This window comes from Hyla sarda, chromosome 7 (assembly GCF_029499605.1).
Source record: "Hyla sarda isolate aHylSar1 chromosome 7, aHylSar1.hap1, whole genome shotgun sequence".
Lineage (NCBI taxonomy): Eukaryota > Metazoa > Chordata > Amphibia > Anura > Hylidae > Hyla > Hyla sarda.
The window spans coordinates 116692948-116717564 of record NC_079195.1 but is presented as its reverse complement, the minus strand read 5'-3'; the positions used below and the strand labels follow the sequence as shown (position 1 = coordinate 116717564).

The 24617-nt window shown below is 41.7% G+C and overlaps 1 protein-coding gene across 1 annotated transcript; it reads left to right on the top strand.

Annotated features, from left to right (window-relative positions):
• Positions 1 to 479: 479 nt before the first annotated feature.
• On the top strand, positions 480 to 11988 carry NDUFB8 (NADH:ubiquinone oxidoreductase subunit B8). Its single transcript, XM_056530529.1, has 5 exons — positions 480 to 648; positions 2820 to 2946; positions 5388 to 5487; positions 9362 to 9517; positions 11814 to 11988. Exons 1-5 carry the CDS (start codon positions 531 to 533, stop codon positions 11907 to 11909), a joined length of 597 nt encoding a protein of 198 aa, XP_056386504.1. The 5' UTR covers positions 480 to 530; the 3' UTR covers positions 11910 to 11988.
• The last annotated feature ends 12629 nt before the right edge of the window (positions 11989 to 24617 follow it).

Sequence of the window (24617 nt, the reverse complement as noted above, 5' to 3'; positions counted from 1 at the left end):
CAAAATCGTGGTGTGAACCCGCCCTTAAACATATGAACCGTACAGAAGCGTATGTGTGTACGGTTCCATCCGGTTTGCACCATACGGTTTTTGACTTTGCACAGTTTTTTTTCTTGGAATTTCAATCAAACAAGTGAAACTTTATTCATAAAGGATTGAAAAGTTCAAAACGTATAAAAAAATTCTTAAAAAAGAGAAGCAACCAGACATAATTTTTCAAACTGTATATGGATTAAAATTTGTACACTCGATACAGTTTAGTCAGGTTTTGAGGAATCAATTTTTCATTAAGAACCTGACACGGGAACTGTATTGCGGAAACGTGGTGTGAATGCAGCCTAATAAGAACGGCACTCCACTGGATAAAATATAACCCTTCACACCGTGAAATAAATAACACATTATGAAACGCGATACCTTGTTCTTGGCCATACGCGGCCTTCGTAATAGTGAAGAAGCTTTGATAGTTTGTCCTTCTGCGGACTCCGTCCTGTCTGCGCCTGCGCGGAGAGTTGCTGCAGACTGAAATCATGGCGGCGCTCAGGGCCGGGTTACTGGCTTCGTTGACCCGGAGGGCTGCCCTGGCATCTCTGGCAGGACGGGGGGCCGGTGCAGGGCGCCTCCTGCAGTGCTCTAGTGTCCGGGCAGGTGGGTGACATTTGGTAGAAGGCGGTGACTGTTCTATAGGAGACGCGGACAGGAGCTCTAGAGTCACCTTCACACTGACAGCTCCTTGAATTTTTCACCTCACACCGGCGCTTGTGCTTAACGCGAATGTGTGTGTGTGTGTGTGTGTGTGTGTGTGTGTATATATATATATATATATATATATATATATATATATATATATGCAGCAGGATTGTGTGTGTGTGTGTGTGTGTGTGTGTGTGTGTATATATATATATATATATATGCAGCAGGATTGTGTGTGTGTGTGTGTGTGTGTGTATATATATATATATATATATATATATATGCAGCAGGATTGTGTGTGTGTGTGTATATATATATATATATATATATATATATATATATATATATGCAGCAGGATTGTGTGTGTATGTATATATATATGCAGCATGAGTGTGTGTGTGTGTATATATATATATATATATATATATATGCAGCAGGATTGTGTGTGTTTGTGTGTGTATATATATATATATATATATAATATGCAGCAGGATTGTGTGTGTATGTTTATATATATATATATATATATATATATATATATATGCAGCAGGATTGTGTGTGTGTGTGTGTGTATATATATATATATATATATATATATATATATATATATATAATATATGCAGCAGGATTGTGTGTGTGTGTGTGTGTATATATATATATATATATATATATATATATATATAATATATGCAGCAGGATTGTGTGTTTGTATATATATATATATATATATATATATATATATATGCAGCAGGATTGTGTGTGTATGTATATATATATATATATATATATATATATATATATATATATGCAGCAGGATTGTGTGTGTGTGTGTGTGTATATATATATATATATATATATATATATATATATGCAGCAGGATTGTGTGTGTGTGTATATATATATATATATATATATATATATATATATGCAGCAGGATTGTGTGTATATATATATATGCAGCAGGATTGTGTGTGTGTGTATATATATATATATATATATATATATATATATATATATGCAGCAGGATTGTGTGTATATATATATATATATGCAGCAGGATTGTGTGTGTGTGTGTATATATATATATATATATATATATATATATATATATGCAGCAGGATTGTGTGTGTGTATATATATATATGCAGCAGGATTGTGTGTGTGTGTGTGTGTGTGTGTGTGTGTATATATATATATATATATATATATGCAGCAGGATTGTGTGTGTGTGTGTGTATATATATATATATATATATATATATATATATATATATGCAGCAGGATTGTGTGTGTGTATATATATATATATATATATATATATATATATGCAGCAGGATTGTGTATATATATATATATGCAGCAGGATTGTGTGTGTGTGTGTATATATATATATATATATATATATATATATATATATATGCAGCAGGATTGTGTGTGTGTATATATATATATGCAGCAGGATTGTGTGTGTGTGTGTGTGTGTGTGTGTATATATATATATATATATATATATATATGTAGCAGGATTGTGTGTGTGTGTGTGTGTGTATATATATATATATATATATATATATATATATATATATATGCAGCAGGATTGTGTGTGTGTGTGTGTGTATATATATATATATATATATATATATATATATATATATATATATACACACACTGCTACCTCACATACGAGTTATGCAAAAGCATTGGAGCTGTCAGTGTATAAATGTATAATTTGTTTTAATTTGGTAATCCCACAGTGCATATGCTTCTATTCCGTATAGCAGAGCTGGCATAGCTAGTTTTACTGTCACCTCACAGCTCCTGACACACTGAGACCCTAGATGTAAGGTGAACTAGTACTCTGCCCATACTTGCCACTATAGCAGTGTTTCCCAACCAGGGTGCCTCCAGCTGTTGCAAAACTACCAGTTTTGCAACAGCTGGAGGCACCCTGGTTGGAAAACGCCGCACTATAGAGATGTTTTCCTGTGCATGCCAGCTGGATCCGCTCACAGATGGTTTGACTTCTGGGGTCTTCTAGGACATGATCCACCCTGACCCTCCTATAAGTAGTAGCATAGACGCATGTACACACCGGCTGCTGTATTCACATGTGTTGTCTTTTCCAGCATCTGACCTTCCAAAAGATCTTCTACCTGGACCCTATCCCAAGACTGAAGCAGAAAGAGCGGCTGCAGCCAAGAAGTATAACATGTTATTAGAGGACTACAAACCTTACCCGGATGATGGCATGGGGTGAGGAAACTCCTATAAGCTTCTCATGGGCACTGTTCCTACTGATATTTTCACTTTTCTGTATAAGAGTAGTGCCAGTCATGGGCAAACCTGTAGTGTAGGAAATAATGAAGGGGATGTGGCACTAGCTAGAGAACCCCTTTATAGATGTTCCTGAGTGTCTTTAGAGCTTATTTACATTACATTTTCACATACAAAGAACACGTTAAACATGTCCATAGGGATCCATTCTATAAAAAGTGAAGTATGGAATAGTGTAGTAGACTTCACTGTGATATTATATTTTAGGGTCCTTCCAGTAGCATCCAGTAAGCAGATATCATGTTAAAGGACAAGTATCATGGAAAAAAAAAAGTAGCCCCTTTCCGAAGTTTAACCCCTTAAGGACGCAGCCCTTTTTCACCTTAAGGACTGAGCCCTTTTTCGCAATTCTGACCACCGTCACTTTACTAATTAATAATGCAAAAACGCTTTTACCAAATATTCTGATTCTGAGATTGTTTTTTCGTGACATATTCTACTTTATTTTGGTGGTAAATTTTCGGCGCTACTTGCATCCTTTTTTGGTGAAAAATGCCCAAATTTTATGAAATTTTTGAAAATGTAGCATTTTTCTAACTTTGAAGCTCTCTGCTTGTAAGGAAAATGGATATTCCAAATAAATGTTATTTTTATTCACAAATACAATATGTCCCCTTTATGTTGGCATCATAAAATGGACATATTTTCACTTTTTGAAAAAATTAGAGGGCTTCAAAGTAGAGCAGCAATTTTCAAAAATTCATGAAAATTGCTAAATCTGAAGGGACAGATGTTACAGAACTACAACTCCCAGCATGCCTGGGCAGTCCAGGCATGCTGAGAGTTGTAGTTTGGCAACATCTGGAGGGCTAACGTTTTAGCACCACTGTAACAGTGGTCTCCAAACTGTGACCCTCCAGATGTTGCAAAACTACAACTCCCAGCATGCCCAGACAGCCATTGGCTGTCTGGGCATGCTGGGAGTTGCAGTTTGGCCTTCCTAGTGGTTGCCACAGTAAAGATCGTTTTACTTTCCTTTCATAAGGGATGAGAAGTGTAAGTCCTTCCTTTATATGTCCTTTTCCTTTTGAATACACTTCTGGCTTTGGCTCAAAAATGGTAAATATTGTTTTCATCACTGTCACCCGCACTACAAGCCTGTACAAACAAGTTGTGGTGAAACCGATGAGAGATTTTCTTTAAAGGAACAGTATCTCTGCACCTGATATCAGAGTCCAGTTTATCAAACACTCCAGTCTCAGAGCTCTGGATGACATCATCAATCAGTTAAACAATGGAGTCAAAGGCAGAAATTGTTATACTTTCTATTGCACAACTTTTTCTAATCTAACAGAAAAAAAGGTAATCCTTTCTTGGTTTTCATTTTATTTTTCTCTATTTTATTTCCATAAGGTTTTTTTTTAAATTTAAAGCCCATTCATGTTATAACATTAAAGCAGAAATCAATTTCACCACAACCACTGCTCATTCTGATGCTTATAAATATTTGCTCTCCATCAAAGGCGTTCATTTAATGCAAGGCTTCTTCTACTTTTTCTGCTAGTGTCTTACTTGAGAGATCCAAGGTTGTGCTTGGTTCTGACCAAACTGATGCTTCAGCTTCACCACTTGTCATGGGGGTCATTGCAAATATTAATATTAGTCAATTTATCTTTTATTTGTCTCTTAAACACTGTATAACATTAAAGTGTTCCTGGCTCTGAAAGAAACAAAACAAATAACTTTTGACATGTCAAAAGTTTTATCAGTCATGCTATGTCCCTTACTGATCAGGATAACTAGCAGGGATGAACACTTGGCCCCCCTACTCTGTGATCTTTGTGTTGCTGCCCCCTAGACTTATTGGGGCAGCCAGACAAAGATTGCTGAGAGCCAGGTAGTAAAGCAGCTTAACCCTGTTCCTTCTGATCATGGGGGTCTCGACACTGAGATCCTGACCAATATAAATTTTTACGTTTCTTTAAATCTTTTGTTTTTTAGTTCAAAATAATTACATTTTTTTCTGAACCAAAGATTGTTATATCCAGAGAAAAGGATGTGCACTGCTGTATAAACTGTCTCCCCAACAACTCGGGGGCTCCACACTGGTGAGACCTACCTCACAGTTTGAGAAGCACTGATTTAATGTATATAAATGGACAGTGAGGTCACTGAACAGTGGAGCTTCCTGAGGCAGACATGCCGGGCGCTCTATTCTCTGCTCCTCCTAAGCTCCCCTCAGCACAGATTTTTTGCAAACAGACAGACGATATACATCCCTTGCATCTCTTTAAGTATATCATATGCTATTATATGTATTGAGTAAAAAGTATTTTTGGGGGCTTGTGACTTAGTCTTCATGTATGACTTGTATACGTAACTTACCATTATTGCTGTGTTTTTATGTTTATTTCTTACAGATATGGTGACTATCCAATGCTGCCTGACAAATCACAGGAAGAAAGAGACCCCTGGTACACATGGGACTATGCTGTCTCTAGGAGAAATTGGGGAGAGACCGTAAGTACCTGGTCATGGGAGGAATATGTAATATGACAGTGTTTGGTATTTATTAAGCTCAATAAAAAAAAAACCTATACAGTAATGGCCGTAAATGTTGGCCCCCCTGAAATTTTTCAAGAAAATGAAGTATTTCTCACAGGGAAGGATTGCAGTAACACATGTTTTGCTATACACATGTTTATTCCCTTTGTGTTTATTGGAACTAAACCAAAAAAGGGAGGGAAAAAAAGAAAATTGGACATAATGGGTGATATTTATCAAACAATTTAGACTGGTTTTTCCTTTCTAAATTTGTCGCACAGAAAATCGGTCTAAATATGTGCGACTTTTTTGCGACTTTTGCTCTAGAGGATTTTTAGAACATGATGCATTCTAGTCTATTTTAGACGGAAATGCATTGGAAAATTCATTGGTGCTGAATTTATCAAGAGCGACTTTTCAATGACAAGTCGCATCGGCTGAAAGTACGCCGCAATGTCAGACCATGTTGGAGCAGGTTTAACCTCTTAAGAACCAAGGACGTACCGGTACGTCTTGAGCTCTCACCTGCGTCATAGCGGGTCGGGCCCGGCCTCTAACAATGGGGGGGACCCGTGGCTAATAGCGCACGGCACTGATCGCAGTGCCACGCGCTTTTTACTCTTTAGATGCGGCGTTCAAAGTTGAAGCCGCATCTAAAGTGAAACTAAAACGTTGCCGGCTAGCTCAGGGGGCTGTTTGGGATCACGGCATCCCGAACAGCTGAGACACAGCAGAGGAGGGTCCCTTACCTGCCTCCTGGTGTCCGATCGCCGAATAACTGCTCAGTGCCTGAGATCCAGGCATGAGCAGTCAAGCGGCAGAATCATTGATCAATGGTTTCCTAGGAGAAACCATTGAACAATGTAAAAGATCAGTGTGTGCAGTGTTATAGCCCCCTATGGGAGCTATAGCGTTGCAAAAAAAAAGTGAATAAAGATCATTTAACCCCTTCCTTAATAAAAGTTTGAATCGCCCTCCTTTTCCCATAAAAAAAAGTGTAAATAAAAATAAACATGTGGTATTGCCACGTGCAGAAATGTCTGAATTATAAAAATATCATTAATTGAACCGCACGGTCAATGGCGCACACGCAAAAAAAAGTCCAAGATAGCGTATTTTTGGTCACTTTTTATATCATGAAAAAATGAGTGAAAACGGATCAAAAAGTCCGATCAATACAAAAATGATACCGCTAAAAACTTCAGATAACGGCGCAAAAAATTAGCCCTCATACCGCCCCATACGTGGAAAAAAAAAGTTATAGGGGTCAGAAGATGGCAATTTTAAACGTATACATTTTCCTGCATGTAGTTATTTTTTTCAGAAGTACGACAAAATCAAACCTATATAAGTAGGGTACCATTTCAACCGTATGGACCTACAGAATAAAGATAATGTGTCATTTTTACCGAAAATAGTACGGTGTAGAAACAGAAGCCCCCAAAAGTTACAAAATGGTGTTTTGTTTTTTTTTTACAATTTTGTCTCAAAATGATTTTTCTTTCCCGTTTCGCCGTAGATTTTTGGGTAAAATGACTGATGTAATTACAAAGTAGAATTAGTGGCGCAAAAAATAAGCCATCATATGGATTATTAGGTGCAAAATTGAAAGTTATGATTTTTTAAATGTAAGGAGGTAAAAATGAAAGTGCAAAAACGAAAAAAAAAACCTGGTCCTTAAGGGGTTAAGTACAGTCTAAAGCATAGATCACAAAATCTGTGCGCAGAATTTATCAAGAGCCGTTCGCCTTTTGATAAATTAGGCGCACAATAGACCAGCTTAACCCTCTGTAGTTTGGCCTATATTGATACAGGACATAGACTGCTTTGATAAATATCCCCCAATCTCACACCAAACTCCAAAAATGGGCTGGACAAAATTATTGGCACCCTTAACCTAATATTTAGTTTAGGGATCGATCGATATCAACTTTTTTTTTAGGGCCGATACCAATAATCTGTGGAGGTTAAGGCCGATAATCTATACTGATATTTTTGGAGTTTGGTGTGACATGATGTCCAATTTGCTTTTTTTTCTCCCTTTTTTTGGTTTAGTTCCAATACACATAAAGGGAATAAACATGTGTATAGCAAAATGTGTTACTGCTATTTTTTTTCTGTTAGAAATACTTCATTTTCTTGAAAAATTTCAGGGGTGCCAACATTTACGGCCATGACTGTATAAGAGTCACACATAGATAGGGTGGCAACCTGGAATACAAGAATATTAGTTAACTGGCATGGGGGAGATCTAGCAAAATCTGTATAGAGGAAAAGTGGTGCAGTTGTCCATAGCAACCACTTAAATTGCTAATTTAGTTTTTCACAGGCCTCTTCAAACATGAAAGAAGCAAACTGGTTGATTTGGGCAACTGCACCCCTCTTCCTCTATACATGTTTTGATAAATCTCCCACTATGTAATGTATTGGATCTGCCGGCTTTTCAGGCTTTTTACGACTGACGATTGAAGTTGGTCTCAGGACGGAGACCCAGTGTGATCGAAACTTTTGACATGTCAAAAGTTTAAGTGACAAACGTTTTAATACTAGTTAGTTCTAACAGGTGTGTTTAAAGTGTCCCTGTCCTTTCAAAAAAACTGGGCATGTAAAAAGTGTTGATTGGTCTTGGTCTCAGTACTGAGACCCCACCTATAAGTAGAATAAGTGTGGAAGCTTCATTACCTGTCTCACAGCCACTGCGTTAGGGCTGGGCGGAATACCGGTTCATACCAAAATTTTTGGGCTGCACGATATGAATTTTTCCCATACCGCAATACCGGTTTGGCCCCTTCCCCTTGGGAATGAATTATCGGCCCAGCGCAGCGCTGTCCCCACATCGGGGAACTAATCATATGTGACTCACCAGCGCTGTTCTGCTCACCCCAATTAATTATCAGCCCAGCGGGGTACTACTCACATATGTCACCCACAAACACTGCCCTCCTCCTCTTTGTTGGGGGCCACCGGCGCTGGAACTCGCTGTACGCCAGTGGTCTCCAACCTGTGGACCGCCAGATGTTGCAAAACTACAACTCCCAGCATGCCCAGACAGCCAATGGCTGTCCGGGCATGCTGGGAGTTGTAGTTTTGCAACAGCTGGAGGTCCGCAGGTTTGAGACCACTGCTGTACGCTGTATCCCTATGCCCGGGCTGCAAAAGATAAAGAAAATAAACTTTAACTTACCTAGATCTGGCCTTACGCTGGGGACTGGAACGTCGGACAGCCGTCAGCCTATCACCAGCTGGAGTTATGTCCCGCCCCGGCCAGTGATAGGCTGAGCCCACTGTCATGTAAGAAGCCGTTGGCTGTCCGGGCATGCTGGGAGTTGTAGTTTTGCGACATCTGGAGGTCCGCAGGTTGGAGACCACTGGCATACAGTGAGTTCCAGCGCCGGCGGCCCCCAACAAAGAGGAGGAGGGCAGTGTTTGCCGGTGACATGTGAGTAGTACCCCGCTGGGCTGATAATTAATTGGGGGGGGAGCAGAACAGTGCTGGCGGGTTACATGATTTGGTGGGGGGAGCAGAACAGTGCTGGCAGGTAACATGAGTTGGGGGGGGGAGCAGAAGAGCGCTCGCGGGTCACATGATTTGGGGTGGGGGTGAAAGAAATAACGTTATATACTGTGGAACCACCATAAGTTACAAAAATACCGTGATACACATATTTGGTCATACTATCCAGCTCTACACTGCGTACTTGTCCCAGCTTGTTCTAATCATTGGTGGCAGTATTAGCACTTAGACCCCAATCAAAACTCTTGACATGTCTCTGTTATATGTCAAAAGTTGATTTGAATGACACTTCTTAATGTTTCATTAGTTTTAGCAAATTTTTTTTTTCTCTTTTAGCTGCACTGGGACTTTGACAAGTTCATCCGTGTCAGAGTTGATACATCCCCTACCCCTACCCCATTTAATACCATGTGTAAAGTTTTGGTTGCATTCCTTGGCACAATGTTTGCCATGTTCTACCTTGGACATGTCTTTCCATCATATTCACCTGTGGTGAGTATTTTATAATTAACATGATGTCTAATAAATGTGCATTGTAATAACTTTAGAATACAAACTCTTGTGGCTGTTTTAAAAGGAACATGACATTCCCACTTAAACCTGTTTTTATCTTGTTTCAAGACTAAACTTAAATCACGAAACAGGACTCTGAAGCGACCACAGAAGCTGCTTTCGCTTTAAAGAGTGCAGGTCACGTCTATCAGCTGCCAGGGACCCACCGGCAATTGTGGACCTTGGTGATCAAGCTGTTGCCCGCCATTAACCCTATCTGTTGCGCAGAAATCACAAGCCCTTATATGGCTTTGTGGATAGAATAATAAGTGTTATGATTCTTAGGAGGACAGGTGGGAGTGAGCGCTGTGCCCGTAGCATGGTGCGCTCCTGACATGGCCGGCCGTGTCAGCAGTCATATTTTTTACAGTAATATTATGGCCACCCACCATATTGTATATTTTCTCAGCAGGCAGCTCGGCTCGCACGGCAGGTCTCACTCCTATACTCCTCCCTGTACAGCCAGTGCTGTGCTAAATGAGGAGGAGACCCCAGAGCAGCCTGCCATGCCATAGGCTGAGCATCTTTGCACGCTTCTGACCGAGTGCAGTAGAGATGTGAGGGCAGAAGCGGTCCCCCCAGCAGGCTTCAATGACGTTGTGCCTGCTGGGGCACACCCACATTCTCCTGCCGGCAGCTCACTGTATGTGAGCAGAAAGACAGGTATGAAACAGAGCTTTATAAAGCTCTTAAAAAAAATAACTAAGGGCAGGGGTTAGCTGTAGTTGGGGTACATAGTGGGAGTTAGTTTGTTTCATGACAGGTACTGCTTATCATGCGTTTATAATTACTATTTTGCTTAAACAGTTTGAACAGTTCCATGTATTTTGTGGGGTTTTTTCTTTGGTTTGAAAAATCTGCAAGCAGGTTCAACTCTTGAACCGCCAATGAGGTGCAAGATAGGGGATAGGTTTCTGATCTCTGGGACCTCTGTCTATCTTAAAGAACAGAGCCCTGACTCTGCTGAACCCTGCTGAATGGAGCGGTAGGTTGGCACATGCTCCATTCATTGTCTCTAGGAGAGATGCTGAAGTACATGGCTCTGGCATCTCTAGCACTCCTATAGACAATAAATAGACCACGTGCTGACCCACTCAGCGGGGCAAGTCAGGGCTCCATTCTACAACTCTGAGGGTCTGACCTCTGGAATAAGTCATACAGGGCAAACAGCATCAATACATCTAAGTTTTTTAAAGGAACTCTGCAGGGAAGTTGTTCCAAACATATTGGAGAACTGACCAGAAATCTTACGTGGATGTAGGCTTGCCCAAATCCTTCTGTCTCTTTTTATGTAATCCCAGATATGACATTGAGATCCTGTATTTGTGGGGGTCATATCATCCCTTCCAGGACTCTTTGTTCTTCTATTTGCTGAAAATAAGTTTAAATGACTTTGGCTGTATGTTCGGGGGCATTGTCCTGCTGCAGAATAATTCACGGCAGCCAGATGCCTCCCTGATGGTATTGCATTATGGATAAGTATCTGCCTGTATGTCTCAGCATTGAGGACAACCATAGGCTGGATCAAATCCATAACTTATTTTTTTTATGCAACCCCATACGTGCAAGAACCCTCTTCATGGTTTCCTGCAGACACTTATTATTGTACCACTCTCCAGCCCTTTGGAGAACAAACTGTCTTCGGTTATACCCAAATAAGTCACCTTTTGTTCAGAGCACCTGCTGCCATTTTTCTGCAACCAAGTTCCTTGGTTTTCGTGCACAGTTGAGCTGCTTGACTTTGGGGCAGATTTATCAAAAGCTGTGTAGAGGAATAGTGGTGCAGTTGCCCATAGCAACCTATCAGATCGCTTCTTTCATTTTTCACAGGCCTCTTTAAAAAATGAAAGAAGCGATCTGATTGGTTACTATGGACAACTGCACAACTCTTCCTCTGCACAGGTTTTGATAAATCTCCCCTTTGTGCTTATGCAGTGCTGTTTTGAAGCGGAAAAAAAAAAACAGATGCTACTTTTTCCTTTTTTGGATTTGTGAAATTTCAGGTGAATTGTGTTTTGTCAATAGTCTAGCATATATTGAAACAGCTGTAAGGTTTACTATGCATACATTTTGCTGCACTGTGTAAGAGCACCCTAATCCTACAAAATCCCAGTCTGTGTAACTGTGTAGCTAGAAGAATTGATGCTGTTCTAAAGGCAAAGATATTGATTTGACTTTTCTCTCTATTATATACTCTAGTATACTTTTTAATATATTTGCCTGTTTTTCCTTCTAGGCTCCCAAGCAATATCCTTATGACAACCTCTACTTGGAATATGGCGGCGATCCTGATAAGGCACCTCCAGAACAGAAAAACTACATATTCAAATAGAGGGAAATAAATGTTTTACTGCTGAACTACCACTGTCCTTTATCTAATAAAGTGGTGTCCTAAACAAATATTTATTTAAGCTGGTTGCTTCTGCTTGTATTTTTTAAGGGTTGAATAAATCATAGAGAGATTTATCAAACCTTGTGCAAGGGACAGTGGAGCCGTTGCCCAGAGCAACTAGGTTCTTTAACTCCTGGCCCACCAGCACGCTTTGGGCAGCTATGGAATTTCCAAATGGTATTCCGTTTTGAAATTCCAGTGCAGCACAGTCCCATTGATGGCAATGGGATTCCGCACACTGCGGATTTTTCCAGACTGACTTTCCACCCGGAAAATCCATAGGAAAAATCCCACCAGAACATTGAAGTCGTTCAGTGTTCTTGCTGAATCTGTTCTGCAGACAATGCAGTCTATGGGGATGGTAATGTCTGCTCAGTCCTAGCGCCAAGTGATTCAGTCGACACTCGTCGCCGCTGCCCACACTTGGAATCTCCGATTCTGCAGTGTGAACCCGGCCTTTAGTATGAGGTTTAGCCACATTTAATGACTTATTATTTTTTTTTTAATAAAAAAAAAGTTGGTAATTTTTTCCCTCAGTGTTTATACAGCATACATCACAAAACACTGATACATTTTGCACAATTAAAACTGGAAATTATAAAAGAAATAGAAAAAGTTGCAAATGATTTTCCACCATCTGTTGTAAAGAACGAAAGCAAAGCAGCCACGGAGTGGAAACTAAACAAAGGTAGGGGAAGTGGGCAGAACCAGAGAATGCTGCGGCACTTAGTGCATGAAAGTTGCCAACACACTGCTGACTCAATAACTGCTCAGTTCCAAGTCTCATCTGGCATTAAAATAAGAACAAACGCTGCCCTGCTGTAAGCTTCACAAGTTGGGTTTCTGTGGTCGAGCAGCTACTTGCAAACCAAAGAACAATACCAGATGCAGTGATATAAAGCACACCGCCACTGGACTCTGGAGCAGTGGAAATGTGTTCTGTGGAGTGAGTCGCAGTTCTCTATCTGGCAGTCTAATTGATGAGCATGAGTTTGGTGAATGCTATCAAAATAGTACCTGCCTGACTACATTGTGCCAACTGTAAAGATTAACAGAAGGATAATGCTATGGGATTCTTTTCTAGGTTGGCCTAGGCCCCTTAGATTCAGTCAAGGGAAATCTTTCAGTTTCAGCATACCAGTACAGTTGTGTGGTTCCTTCTTTGTGAGAACAGTCTTTTGTTCTCACATGACTGTGCCCCAGTGCACAAAACTAGTGGTTAGATTTAGCAAAACCTATGCAGAGGAAAAGTGGAGCAGTTGCCCATAGCAACCAATCAGATTGCTTTTATTTTTCAGAGGCCTTTCTAAAAATAAAAAACCCAATCTGGTTGCTATGGGAAACTACTCCACTTTTCCTCTGCATAGGTTTTGATAAATCTCCCCAAAGAATCATAGGAGCGTGCTTGTGATTGAGTTTATTAATTAAGAATTTGACTGACCTGCACAGAGCCCTGACCTCAACCCCATCAAACGCCTCTGGGATGAACAACAAGAAATGCTCTAGATCAGCAGTTCCTAACCTGGGGTACGCAGAAGTTCCTTTTGGGGTTATGTGAAAAGAAAATGTAATGGCAGCGCTGTTCAATCATAAAGTGGCAGAGGGCAACATGGTCACTAAGAAAAGTGAACAGTGGCCATTTGTGCTAGCTGACATTGCCTCCCCGAAGAGCAGAACAAGAGGATAGCAGAAAAGAAACATAGGCACCAGGCTGCTGTTGACAGTAACTACAACGTCAGCATTGGTGCTCCACTGCTTCTCTATATCGGAGTCATATTGCTACATGCCATAGCAGTAGGTCCCCAGATGCAGTTTAGCACTGAAGTGGGGGGCAGTATGGGACCTACAACTATATGGGGGCACAGAGAGGGCCTACAACTATTTGCTGACAAAGAGGGGGGCAAACTACTATATGGGGGCACAAAGTGGGCACTATTTTTGGGACCGTACACATCGGGAGTGTGTAAAGAGGTGGGTATTGTTCCGAAGAAAGGAATACAAATTTTTTGACTTGCAGGTTCTGTGAAGTCTTGGCCGGAGGAAATCTTAATGGCGGTCTAGACCAGATAGTGAAGAAAAGGAATAACTGGTCAGTAAAGAAGTCACCTGTGAGCCAGGGGGCCTGGGGAGAGGATACGGAGTAAATAAAGGCATATGCATTTTCTACGTTTGAAATAACAACAAGTTTATTAATTATAAATATGTGGCTAATATGGGGGGCTGGGGTTACAATTTTTGGAAATGAGCTGCCAAGGAGTCCTCAGATAAATTCCCTCAGATGTACCCATATCTTGTCTATCCAGAAGAGTATGAGCTTTACTGTAAGGGGGGTGGACCAACTCCATATTAATGCCTATAGGTTTACAAGGGGATGTCTTAACCCCTTAAGGACGCAGCCCCTTTTCACCTTAAGGACTGAGCCCTTTTTCCCAATTCTGACCACCGTCGCTTTACGAATTAATAACGCGAAAACGCTTTTACCGAATATTCTGATTCTGAGAGTTTTTTGTGACATATTCTACTTTATTTTGGTGGTAAATTTTCGGCGTTGCTTTCATCCTTTTATGGTGAAAAATCCCAAAATTTCATAAAAATTTTGCATTTTTCTAACTTAGAAGCTCTCTACTTGTAAGAAAAATGGATATTCCCAATAAATTTAATTTTTTATTCACAAATACAATATGTCCACTTTATGTTGGCATCATAAAATGGACATATTTTTGCTTTTTAGGGCTTCAAAGTAGAGCAGCAATTATCAAAAATGTCATGAAAATTGCTAAATCTGAGGGGACAGATGTTACATAACTACAACTCCCAGCATGCCTGGACAGTCCAGGCATGCTGAGAGTTGTAGTTTGGCAACATCTGGAGGGCTACCGTTTGGGCACAACTGTAACAGTGGTCTCCAAACTGTAACCCTCCAGATGTTGCAAAACTGCAACTCCCAGCATGTCCAGACAGCCTTTGGCTGTCTGGGCATGCTGGGAGCTGCAGTTTGGCCTTCCTAGTGGTTGCCACAGTAAAGATCACTTTACTTTCACTTTCAATTTCCCACCCTAGTTTCCCTACCTGAGCCAGGATCCAGCAGTCTCCAGCGAAGATTGGGGAGTCCCCAGGCATCTTCTCCTCCAGGTATCGGCCTCCATCTTCTGTCCATGTTCCCCTCGACATCCAGGGGTGGACAGAACAGGGGTTGCCATGGCAACCAACTGTCCTGCTCTGCCATTGGTCAGAATCTGTTCTGACCAATGGCAGGGGATAGGAGGAGATGAAGCACTGCGACCTCACTCCTAGCCCTCAGGATGATCGGGGCTGTCACTGACAGCTCCGATCATTGCTATTTTCTGGGTGATCGGGTCACCAGAAACCCGATCAGCCCGGAATAGCAGAAAATCGCATGTGTGAATTGACATGCGATTTTCTGCGATCGCCGACTTGGGGGGGGTCCCCTGGGCGATGTGGCGGGATGCCTGCTGAATGATTTCCCACGGGTGTATGCATACGCCCCACGTCCTTAAGGATTCGTGATGCAGGGCGTATGCATACGTCCGGCGTCCTGAACAGGTTAAAGGTCCTTTGGGTGCAATTTATAGATGTTCCAACACTTTTGTCTATATAGTATATATCATTTATTTTTATTTTCCTTACTGTGGTATGGATTTCAGCATTTACGGTATAGGAAACTAGCTGAGTACCTGGCGTTGCCCGGTTTTTCCTTCCTAATCCTTGTTGGTGAGGAAAATCAACAAAGGAGGAAGCTTTTGACTTCATATCCCATTCTCATATATTGTTGTCATATCCCAACCCCATATCCCGTCCTCATATCTCAAGTTCATATCCCGTCCTCTTATTCCGACATCCTATCTTGACCACATATCCCGTCCTCATATCTCAAGCTCATATCCCTTCCTCCTATCCCGACCTCATATCCTGTCCTCCTATCCCGTCCTCATAGCCCGACCTCCTATCCCGACCTCATACCCCATCCTCATTTTCCAAACTCATGTCTCGTGCTCATATCCCGTCCTCATGTCCCAACCTCATATCCCGCCCTTATATCCTGTCCTGATATGCTGTCCTCATATCCCGTCCTTATGTCCCATTCTCATATCCTGTCCTCAGGTGGGACTGATTTGTGATGAAGATATTTTAAGCTGAAAATAGAAGAGGACATGGCTTTGTGGGACTAGGCATGTTTTGCAAGCTAGACCGATGGACAAAAAGGTTAGAGAATAAAAGGGGTGTGGCTTAAACAGTGAGCGTGTCTTTGTGAGATGGGGTGTGCCTTGCAAGCCGGACTGACACATTCACCAGGAGATGCAGAGCGGAGCTTGTGGAGTAAGGTACTGGAAGTCCCATATACTTGCATGGGACTTGAAACAAAAACCCATCTTTTATATAAGGGTGTAGGGAAGGGTTAATTTAACTATCATCTCTTTTTATTTGACATATACAGTATTGGCCGTAAATGTTGGCACCCCTGAAATGTTTCTAGAAAATGAAGTATTTCTCACAGAAAAGGATTGTAGCAACACATGTTTTGCTATACACATGTTTATTCCCTTTTGTGTGTGTTGGAACTAAACCAAAAAAAGGGAGGAAAAAAAGAATATTGGACATAATGTCACACCAAACTCCAAAAATGGGCTGGACAAAATTATTGGCACCCTTAAAGGGGTTATCCACCATAAGGGGATTTTAGTACGTACCTGGCAGACAGTAATGGACATGATTAGGAAGTATCTGCGCTTGTCTTGGGGCTAAATGGCTATGTCATGAGATTACCACAACACTGTGTCTAGCTTTTTTGTGAACTGGTATTTCCTGTTTGATGACAAATCCCACAATTGCATTATGCTCCCTCCCACACATCAGCCACCCCACCCATTAAAACATAAATGAGCTGCATCCATCAAAAGACCTGTGGTTTTCAATCAGGGTGCCTACAGCTGTTGCATTAGTTGCAGATTGATCCCTCTCCCACCAAGCGATTCCTCCACCCACTGAAGCAGACAGGCTCCCTGTCATCATCACCATCACAAACCATCACACACAGGTACAGATGCTATATTTTGAACAACACTAACTTTACAGCCCCTGTAGCATAGTCAAAAAAAATCCTGGAATACCCCTTTAACTTAATATTTGGTTGCACACCCTTTGGAAAAAATAACTGAAATCAGTGGCTTCCTATAACCATCAATAAGCTTCTTACACCTCTCAGCCGGAATGTTGGACCACTCTTCCTTTGCAAACTGCTTCAGGTCTCTCTTATTGGAAGGGCACCTTTTCCCAACAGCAATTTTAAGATCTTTCCACAGGTGTTCAATGGGATTTGGTTTAGTTCCAACACACACAAAGGGAATAAACATGTGTATGGCAAAACATGTGTTACTGCAGTCCTTTTTTGTGGGAAATACTTCATTTTCTTGAAAAAATTCAGGGGTGCCAACATTTACGACCATGACTGTAAGTAATATGTGTACCAGGTATTATTGAAATATCTCCAGCCGTGCAGAAGTTATGTGGGAACATACATTTTCCATAGATTTGTGTGGGACTTTAAACAAAAACCCTGGCTCTCACAAATGGGGGTAGTTATGGGTTAAATTAACTATCCTATATTTTAAGTGGACATATAAGTAACATGTGACCAAGTATTATCGAAATATCTCCAGTCGTTTGGAAGTTATGCAGTAACATATATTTCCCATAGACTTGTATGGGACTTTAACCCCTTAAGGACCGGAGGTTTTTCCGTTTTTGCATTTTCGTTTTTTGCTCCTTGCCTTTAAAAAATCATAACTCTTTCAAATTTACACCTAAAAATCCATATGATGGCTTATTTTTTGCGCCACCAATTCTACTTTGTAATGACGTCAGTCATTTTGCCCAAAAATCTATGGTGAAGCGGGAAAAAAAATCATTGTGCGACAAAATTAAAAAAAAAACGCTGTTTTGTAACTTTTGGGGGCTTCCGTTTCTACGTAGTACATTTTTCGGTAAAAATGACACCTGATATGTATTCTGTAGGTCCATACGATTAAAATGATACCCTACTTATATAGGTTTGATTTTGTCGGACTTCTGGAAAAAATCATAACTACATGCAGGAAAATTAATACGTTTAAAATTGTCATCTTCTGACCCCTATAACTTTTTTATTTTTCCGTGTATGGGGCGGTGTGAGGGCTCATTTTTTGCGCCGTGATCTGAGGTTTTTAACGGTACCATTTTTGCATTGATAGGACTTATTGATCGCTTTTTATTCATTTTTTCATGATATAAAAAGTGACCAAAAATGCACTATTTTGGACTTTGGAATTTTTTTGCGCGCACGCCATTGACCGTGCGGTTTAATTAATGATATATTTTTATAATTCGGACATTTCCGCACGCGGCGATACCATTTATGTTTATTTTTATTTTTATTTACACTGTGTTTTTTCTTTTATGGGAAAAGGGGGGTGATTCAAACTTTTAATAGGGAAGGGGTTAAATGATGTTTATTCACTTTTTTTTTGCACTTTTTTTTTGCAGTGTTATAGGTCCCATAGGGACCTATAACACTGCACACACTGATCTTCTATGTTGATCACTGGTTTCTCATAAGAAACCAGTGATCAACGATTCTGCCGCATGACTGCTCATGCCTGGATCTCAGGCACTGAGCAGTCATTCGGCGATCGGACAGCGAGGAGGCAGGTAGGGGCCCTCCCGCTGTCCTGTCAGCTGTTCGAGATGCCGCGATTTCACCGCGGCTATCCCGAACAGCCCACTGAGCTAGCCGGCATGCTTTCGGTTTCACTTTAGACGCGGCGTTCAACTTTGAACGCCGCGTCTAAAGGGTTAATAGCGCGCGGCACAGCGATCAATGCCGCGCGCTATTAGCCACGGGTCCCGGCCGTTGTTAGAGGCCGGGCCCGACCCGCTATGACGCGGGGCCACGCCGTGGCCCCGCGTTATAGATCGGGAGTGGACACATGACGTTCCAGTACGTCATGTGTCCTTAAGGGGTTAAACGAAAACCGCAACCCTGGCAAATGGGGATGAGTAAGGGTTAAATTATTTATCCTATGTTTGTTGTTGACATATAAGTAACATGTGTGCCAAGTTTCATGTTAATATCTTTAGCCGTTTGGACGTGATGCTGGAATATACATACACACACACACATACACACATTGGGGGAGATTCTCAAAAACTACTGTAATTTCTGTTCCAGCGATATTATTCACACTTTTTTTTTTCTCGTCACCTTTTCAAAGGTCTTTTGTGCTGCTTTGAAAATATGAAAACATGTTAAAATAATTTTTTGCAAAAAAAAATAAATAAATACATTTTTGTGCCACTTTTTTTTTTTGTGGCAGCAATTTTTTTAGTTGCAGTCATATTGGATTTTTTTTGCGCAAAAATTGCAGAGTTTGGCACCAAAATCTGCAATTTTTGCGACTGAATTGCCGATTTTTGCACCAAATTTTACATCCCAGAAAATTTGGGTAGAAACATCTCACAAAATATTCCATGGTTATTAGTGCCCAGACAAGCGATAACTGTATAAATAAAACATTTCTTAGCTTAAATGTGAGTGCAGGTGCAGTGACCAAGAAAAAATAATAAAAAAATATATTTTTTTTTTCAATAAAAATAATTTTTTTTAAATAATTAACACCTTTTCCCCCCAAAAAAACTAAGAAAAATAAACTAAAGCAATAAAACTACGACCATTTCTGTGATTTCTACACTATCAAAAAGCTGGTGTGAAATTTTTGATGGAAATTGGACTCTCACCCCTTTGAAAATATCATGTAAAGCAGACAATGTATGTGGACATGCTCACTTTTACAAAACTGACATGGACAGTGTAAACCGTGGCACAAAGCTCTTTGAAAATGTGCTCAATACTTTTTGCGCCAAAATTTTTACGCAAAATAGATTTTTTTGGCGCAAAATTCTTTGAGAATCTCCCCCATTGAGTTTTCTATATATAGCTATGTGTCTTTTAATGCTCAGATGTGGTGAACTTATTCCACCGTTACACATTGCTATGCTTTTTTTGTCATAAATTCCTACTCCCTAACATTACAGTTGTTGTATTTTCTTCACAGCTCTCTGCTTTGCCCAGAGTGCTGTGAAAGGAATTGAGGGCATAGTGTGCCCATCAGCCATCATAAATATCAAGCCTTCACATGACATCATCCTTATTTTTATGTTTTACTGCAATGTAACACTCATTTTTGCAGCATACAATAAATGATGTAATATCAGAATAAAACCCTTCAGACTGTGTGCCCAAATTTCCCTTGGTAGCAGAGACTATAACCTTATGTGCAGTGAATTTTTGGGACATCCTTTCTATTATTGTATAGAGATTAATGGTCCTTATGTGTCAGGAACAAAAAGGATGCTAAGTCGGCACTCACCCAAAGTGGTAACAATAGCAGTAACCGAATGCTGGACAAGAAAGTATTAAAATGGTTTTATTGCCAAAATGCTTGGATGAGGTATTTCGAGTGGATGACGCCCTTCAGGTCCTATGAGATCCCATTAGGACCATGACGAGGGGAGCCATCCCTTCTAAACGTGTTGTCTGAGCATTTTGGCAATAAAGCCATTTTCTTTAATACTTTCATGTGCAGCGTTCATTACTGCTATTGTTAAAGGGTAGCTCCCACCATCATGTTTTTTTTTCTCTCCCTGCCTATTGCCCTTCTATCCCTAACCCCCTCCCTGCCTTTATTTTATTTTTTTTACTATTTTAAAAATGGCATTTAGTCTGCCTGGTAGTGTGCTCACTACCAGGCAGACTTCCCCAGCAGGCACCATGTCACTGATGCCTGCTGGGGGCCAACTTCCGCCCTTAGTTCTCCTAACAGGGTGCCTCCAGCTGTTTCACCACTACAACTCCCAGCATGCCCTGACATCTACTGGCTGTCAGGGCATGCTGGGAGTTGTAGTGGGGAAACAACTGGAGGCACACCGTGATGGCCGCACATCCCGCTCCCCGCCGCGCAGCCCGCAAGCCCCCCCCCCGGCCCCATCGCGCCGCTCAACTCCCTCTCCACCCCCCCTTAGTTCACCTATACAGTGTCCCTCCAGCTGCAGTGACGTCACTGCCCAATGCATTCGGCCACTAGGAGGGCGACCCCTAGTGGCCGAATTTAAAAGTGATTTTAAACTGTTTTAAAATCACTTTTTTTTTTATTAAACTATATTAGAGATATGTTGTAGTACTTAAGTACTACAACATATCAATTTTTTGATTTCATGACCGTGCCCATTTAATACATCGAATGAGTCCTGACTTAGCATCTTTTTTGTCATCTACATCACTTCTCTACTAGCAGTTTTCTGCGGGATATATTGACAACTAATTTTCTAGGCAGGACCCTGTGGTGTGGTATGAATACTGTATTCAATGGCACATTAGAAGTAACCATGCATATACTAGGGCTCACTGCATTCAGTGCAGATGCCAAAGGTAGCCATAGGCCCTCCCCTCATTCTCCTGACAAAGACTAAATGTAAGTGCATTTGTTTGATCCCCATCAGGGTGGTATACTTAGTATGTGCTGAAATACTTTTTCTTTTTACTATGTAGCAAAATGCATCATATACTGTGTGGTATACTTTATTTTGCAGTGTACAAAGAAGTGAGAGTACAAAGCACTCACCCTTAGTTCAGCAAACATGGAGGGACTTTATTAGGACATCAAAGTGCAGTTACATCACACGGGAGAAACGAAAAGACGCAGCTCCGGGAGCTGCGGGAGGAGCGGCGACGGCCCCGTTTTGCAGTGAAACACACCGCTAGGTCATGCCTGTCCAGGCAATATATGCAATCTGTGCAGCTATGCAGCAAAGGGGCCTTGTAGACAAGGAGACAGTAAATCCATGTCTCTCAGTAATGCTGCACGTTTCTTACATACGGGGACCGGATCCGGCTGGGAGATCGGGAAACCGGGCGCTCCTGTATCCCAGCCAGACCAGGCCCATATCTCATTCATTTGAATGAGCCGACCAGTGTCAGATAGTGACCCCGGTCGGCTCATTTTTGCCCCGTAGCCGGTTTTGTGACCGGACTTAAAACTGTGGTAGACTGCAGTTTTAAGTCCGGTCACAAAAACGGATACGGGGCAAAAATGAGCCGATCAGAGTCACTATCTGAGTACCCGGTTTTCCCATCTCCCAGCCAGATCTGGTCCCCGTATGTAGGAAATGTGATGTGATCCTAGCCTTACTGGTTTATTCATATTGCATTCTGGGCAAAAAGTAACTTTCAAGTAATTCTTATGTTTCTTTCAAAATGTAGAAATCCTTTACAGGGCTGTATATAATATTGTCTTTAAAGGGATACTCTGCTCTCCAGCGACTGGAACATTGAGTTCTGAACGCTGTGTGCGGGCTTTCGTGTTCACGCCCGCCCCCTCATGACTTCACGCCCCATCATGTGACATCACTTCCCTCCCCCTCAATGCAAGTCCCATAGACTTTCATTGAGGGGGCAGGCCGTGACGTCACGAGGGATCAAAAGTGAACACGGAAGCCCGCACACAGCGTTTGGAACTCAATGTTCCGGACGCTGGAGTGCAGATTAACCCTTTAAGTTAGCAAATGGAAGCTACAGGGGTTCTCTGTGATGTTGTTTACCTGGGAGTAGAATTACATATATAACAGTTGTGTCTCAATCAGTTAGGTATTTATGATATCAAAAGGCCATGTTCACACAACAGAATTTCTAGGCAGAATTCTGCAGAAGAATTCCGCACGGACATTCCGCTGCAGCAGGGTACCATTGATTTCAATAGCATTCTGCTGCATTGTTCACACGGCAGAATTTCTGCGTCAGATGTTTCTGCTGTGGAAATTCAGATTCTGGCATATGCAGAAAGAATGGACATGTCTATTCTTTCAGCGTAGTCCGCAAGGAAATGCATTGCCATTTATGAGACGGCACATTTACGATCGGCCCTAGCGCCCACCGCATTGTGCAAATGTGTGGAATGTCCGCACGGATGTCTGGACATTCCGCACATTTTCCAAATGTGTGAACATAGCCTAAATATCTTTCTGTCAAAAGATTTGCTGTGGCATCACAAATAAGTTTTGCTCACTCCAGGTAAACTGCTGTGATACTGTAAGTGGGTTTGAATCTAGGAAGTTGCGGTGACATTACAAGCAAGCACTTAAACTCCCAGCTGTTCTGACATCACAAATGTGCATCACTTAGGTCAATTGCTGTTGTATCACAAGTAGTTTCAGTCAAGTAATCCATAATGACGTCACAATTGTGTAAGTAAGATGCTGTGACATCACAAGTGGTCTTTATTTAGGAAAGCTACTGTGACATAGGAATGAATGAAATATTCTGCTGTGATAACACAACTGTGAGGAGCTGCTGTTATATCACCACTTGTAAGCAACTACAGGGCTGTAGCTCCTATGAGGCGAGTGAGGTGATCGCCCTGGCCGCTGCACCTGCTTGGACAGGGAGTCAGGCACACATTACAATCAGACATTGATTCCCAACCCGGGTGACAGAACACTCTGGTGGGAAATATGGCGTTAATTTTTTTGATTTTCCTGGCCAGGCCTGCGCACCTGTGAGTCACTGGCATGCAGGCCAGGCAGGAGGGAAGTCTGTGTGCAGTGCCAGGACGGGTGATGCTGCAGCTCCAATCCTCGTGTATCCTCCCTCTCCTGTGAAGCAGCTCTGGACTCTGGATTCTCCCTGGTCCCTCAGCAGAATGATGGGGATGGAGGAAGGAGCAGGGTTGGCTCTGACAGAGGCCTACTCAGCTTCAGATAGTGCACCCCTGGACACCTCTTTGTTATCCCGTACACCCTTCTGTCACCCCTCTACACCCCACGGTTACCCCGTACAACCCTGTATGCCCCTCTGTCACCCATGTACATTCTTCTACACCCCTGTCTCCCATGTATACCCCTCTGTCACTGTGTGAGGCAGGAGGCATTGTGTGTGGGGAAGGCTGGAGGAATATGGGGAAGGCAGGAGGCTTTGTGTGTGCTTGTGGGGAGGGGCTGGAGGCATTTGAGTGAGGCTGGAGACATTGGGGGAGATTCATCAATACCTGTGCACAGGAAAAGTTGCCCAGTTGCCCATAGCAACCAATCAGATTGCTTATTTAATTTTGCAGAGGCCTTGTTAAAAATGAAAGAAGCAAGCTGATTGGTTGCTATAGGCAACTTGGCAACTTTTCCTCTGTACAGGTTTTGATAAATCTCCCCCCTTGAGCGTTGTGGGAAGCTGGTGGCATAGTGTTTGGAGGAGGCTGGAGTCATTTGTGGGGAAAAAGGGAGGATAATGCTGGAAAAGTGCAGAGCATAATACTAATATGTTTGTGTTGCAGGTTTTGCCCTGAAGAGTTTTGGCTGGAACAGATTATCATGATGTCCTGGGCCAGATGGGGAAGGAAAAAAACCGAGAATGACTCTGATCAGTGAATATGCCATTTGTGAGTCGCTGCATAAAACTGTACTGTAATCTACACAAGAAAAAATTAATCGGTAAGGGTGTCCCGCTATTTTTTTCCCCAAGGGGTGCCTGTTGTTGGTGTGTATCCTTGTTATGGTTTTATATTTGTGTTGGTTGTTGTTCCATTAGCAGCTTCTGCTGCATAGTCGGTC

Excerpts from the sequence above, each read along its gene's own strand:
- NDUFB8 (XM_056530529.1), top strand. The coding sequence starts at position 531 with ATGGCGGCGCTCAGGGCCGGGTTACTGGCTTCGTTGACCCGGAGGGCT. Across the intron at positions 649-2,819 it reads GTGCTCTAGTGTCCGGGCAG|CATCTGACCTTCCAAAAGAT; the intron begins GTGGGTGACATT and ends TGTCTTTTCCAG. Across the intron at positions 5,488-9,361 it reads GGAGAAATTGGGGAGAGACC|CTGCACTGGGACTTTGACAA; the intron begins GTAAGTACCTGG and ends TTTCTCTTTTAG.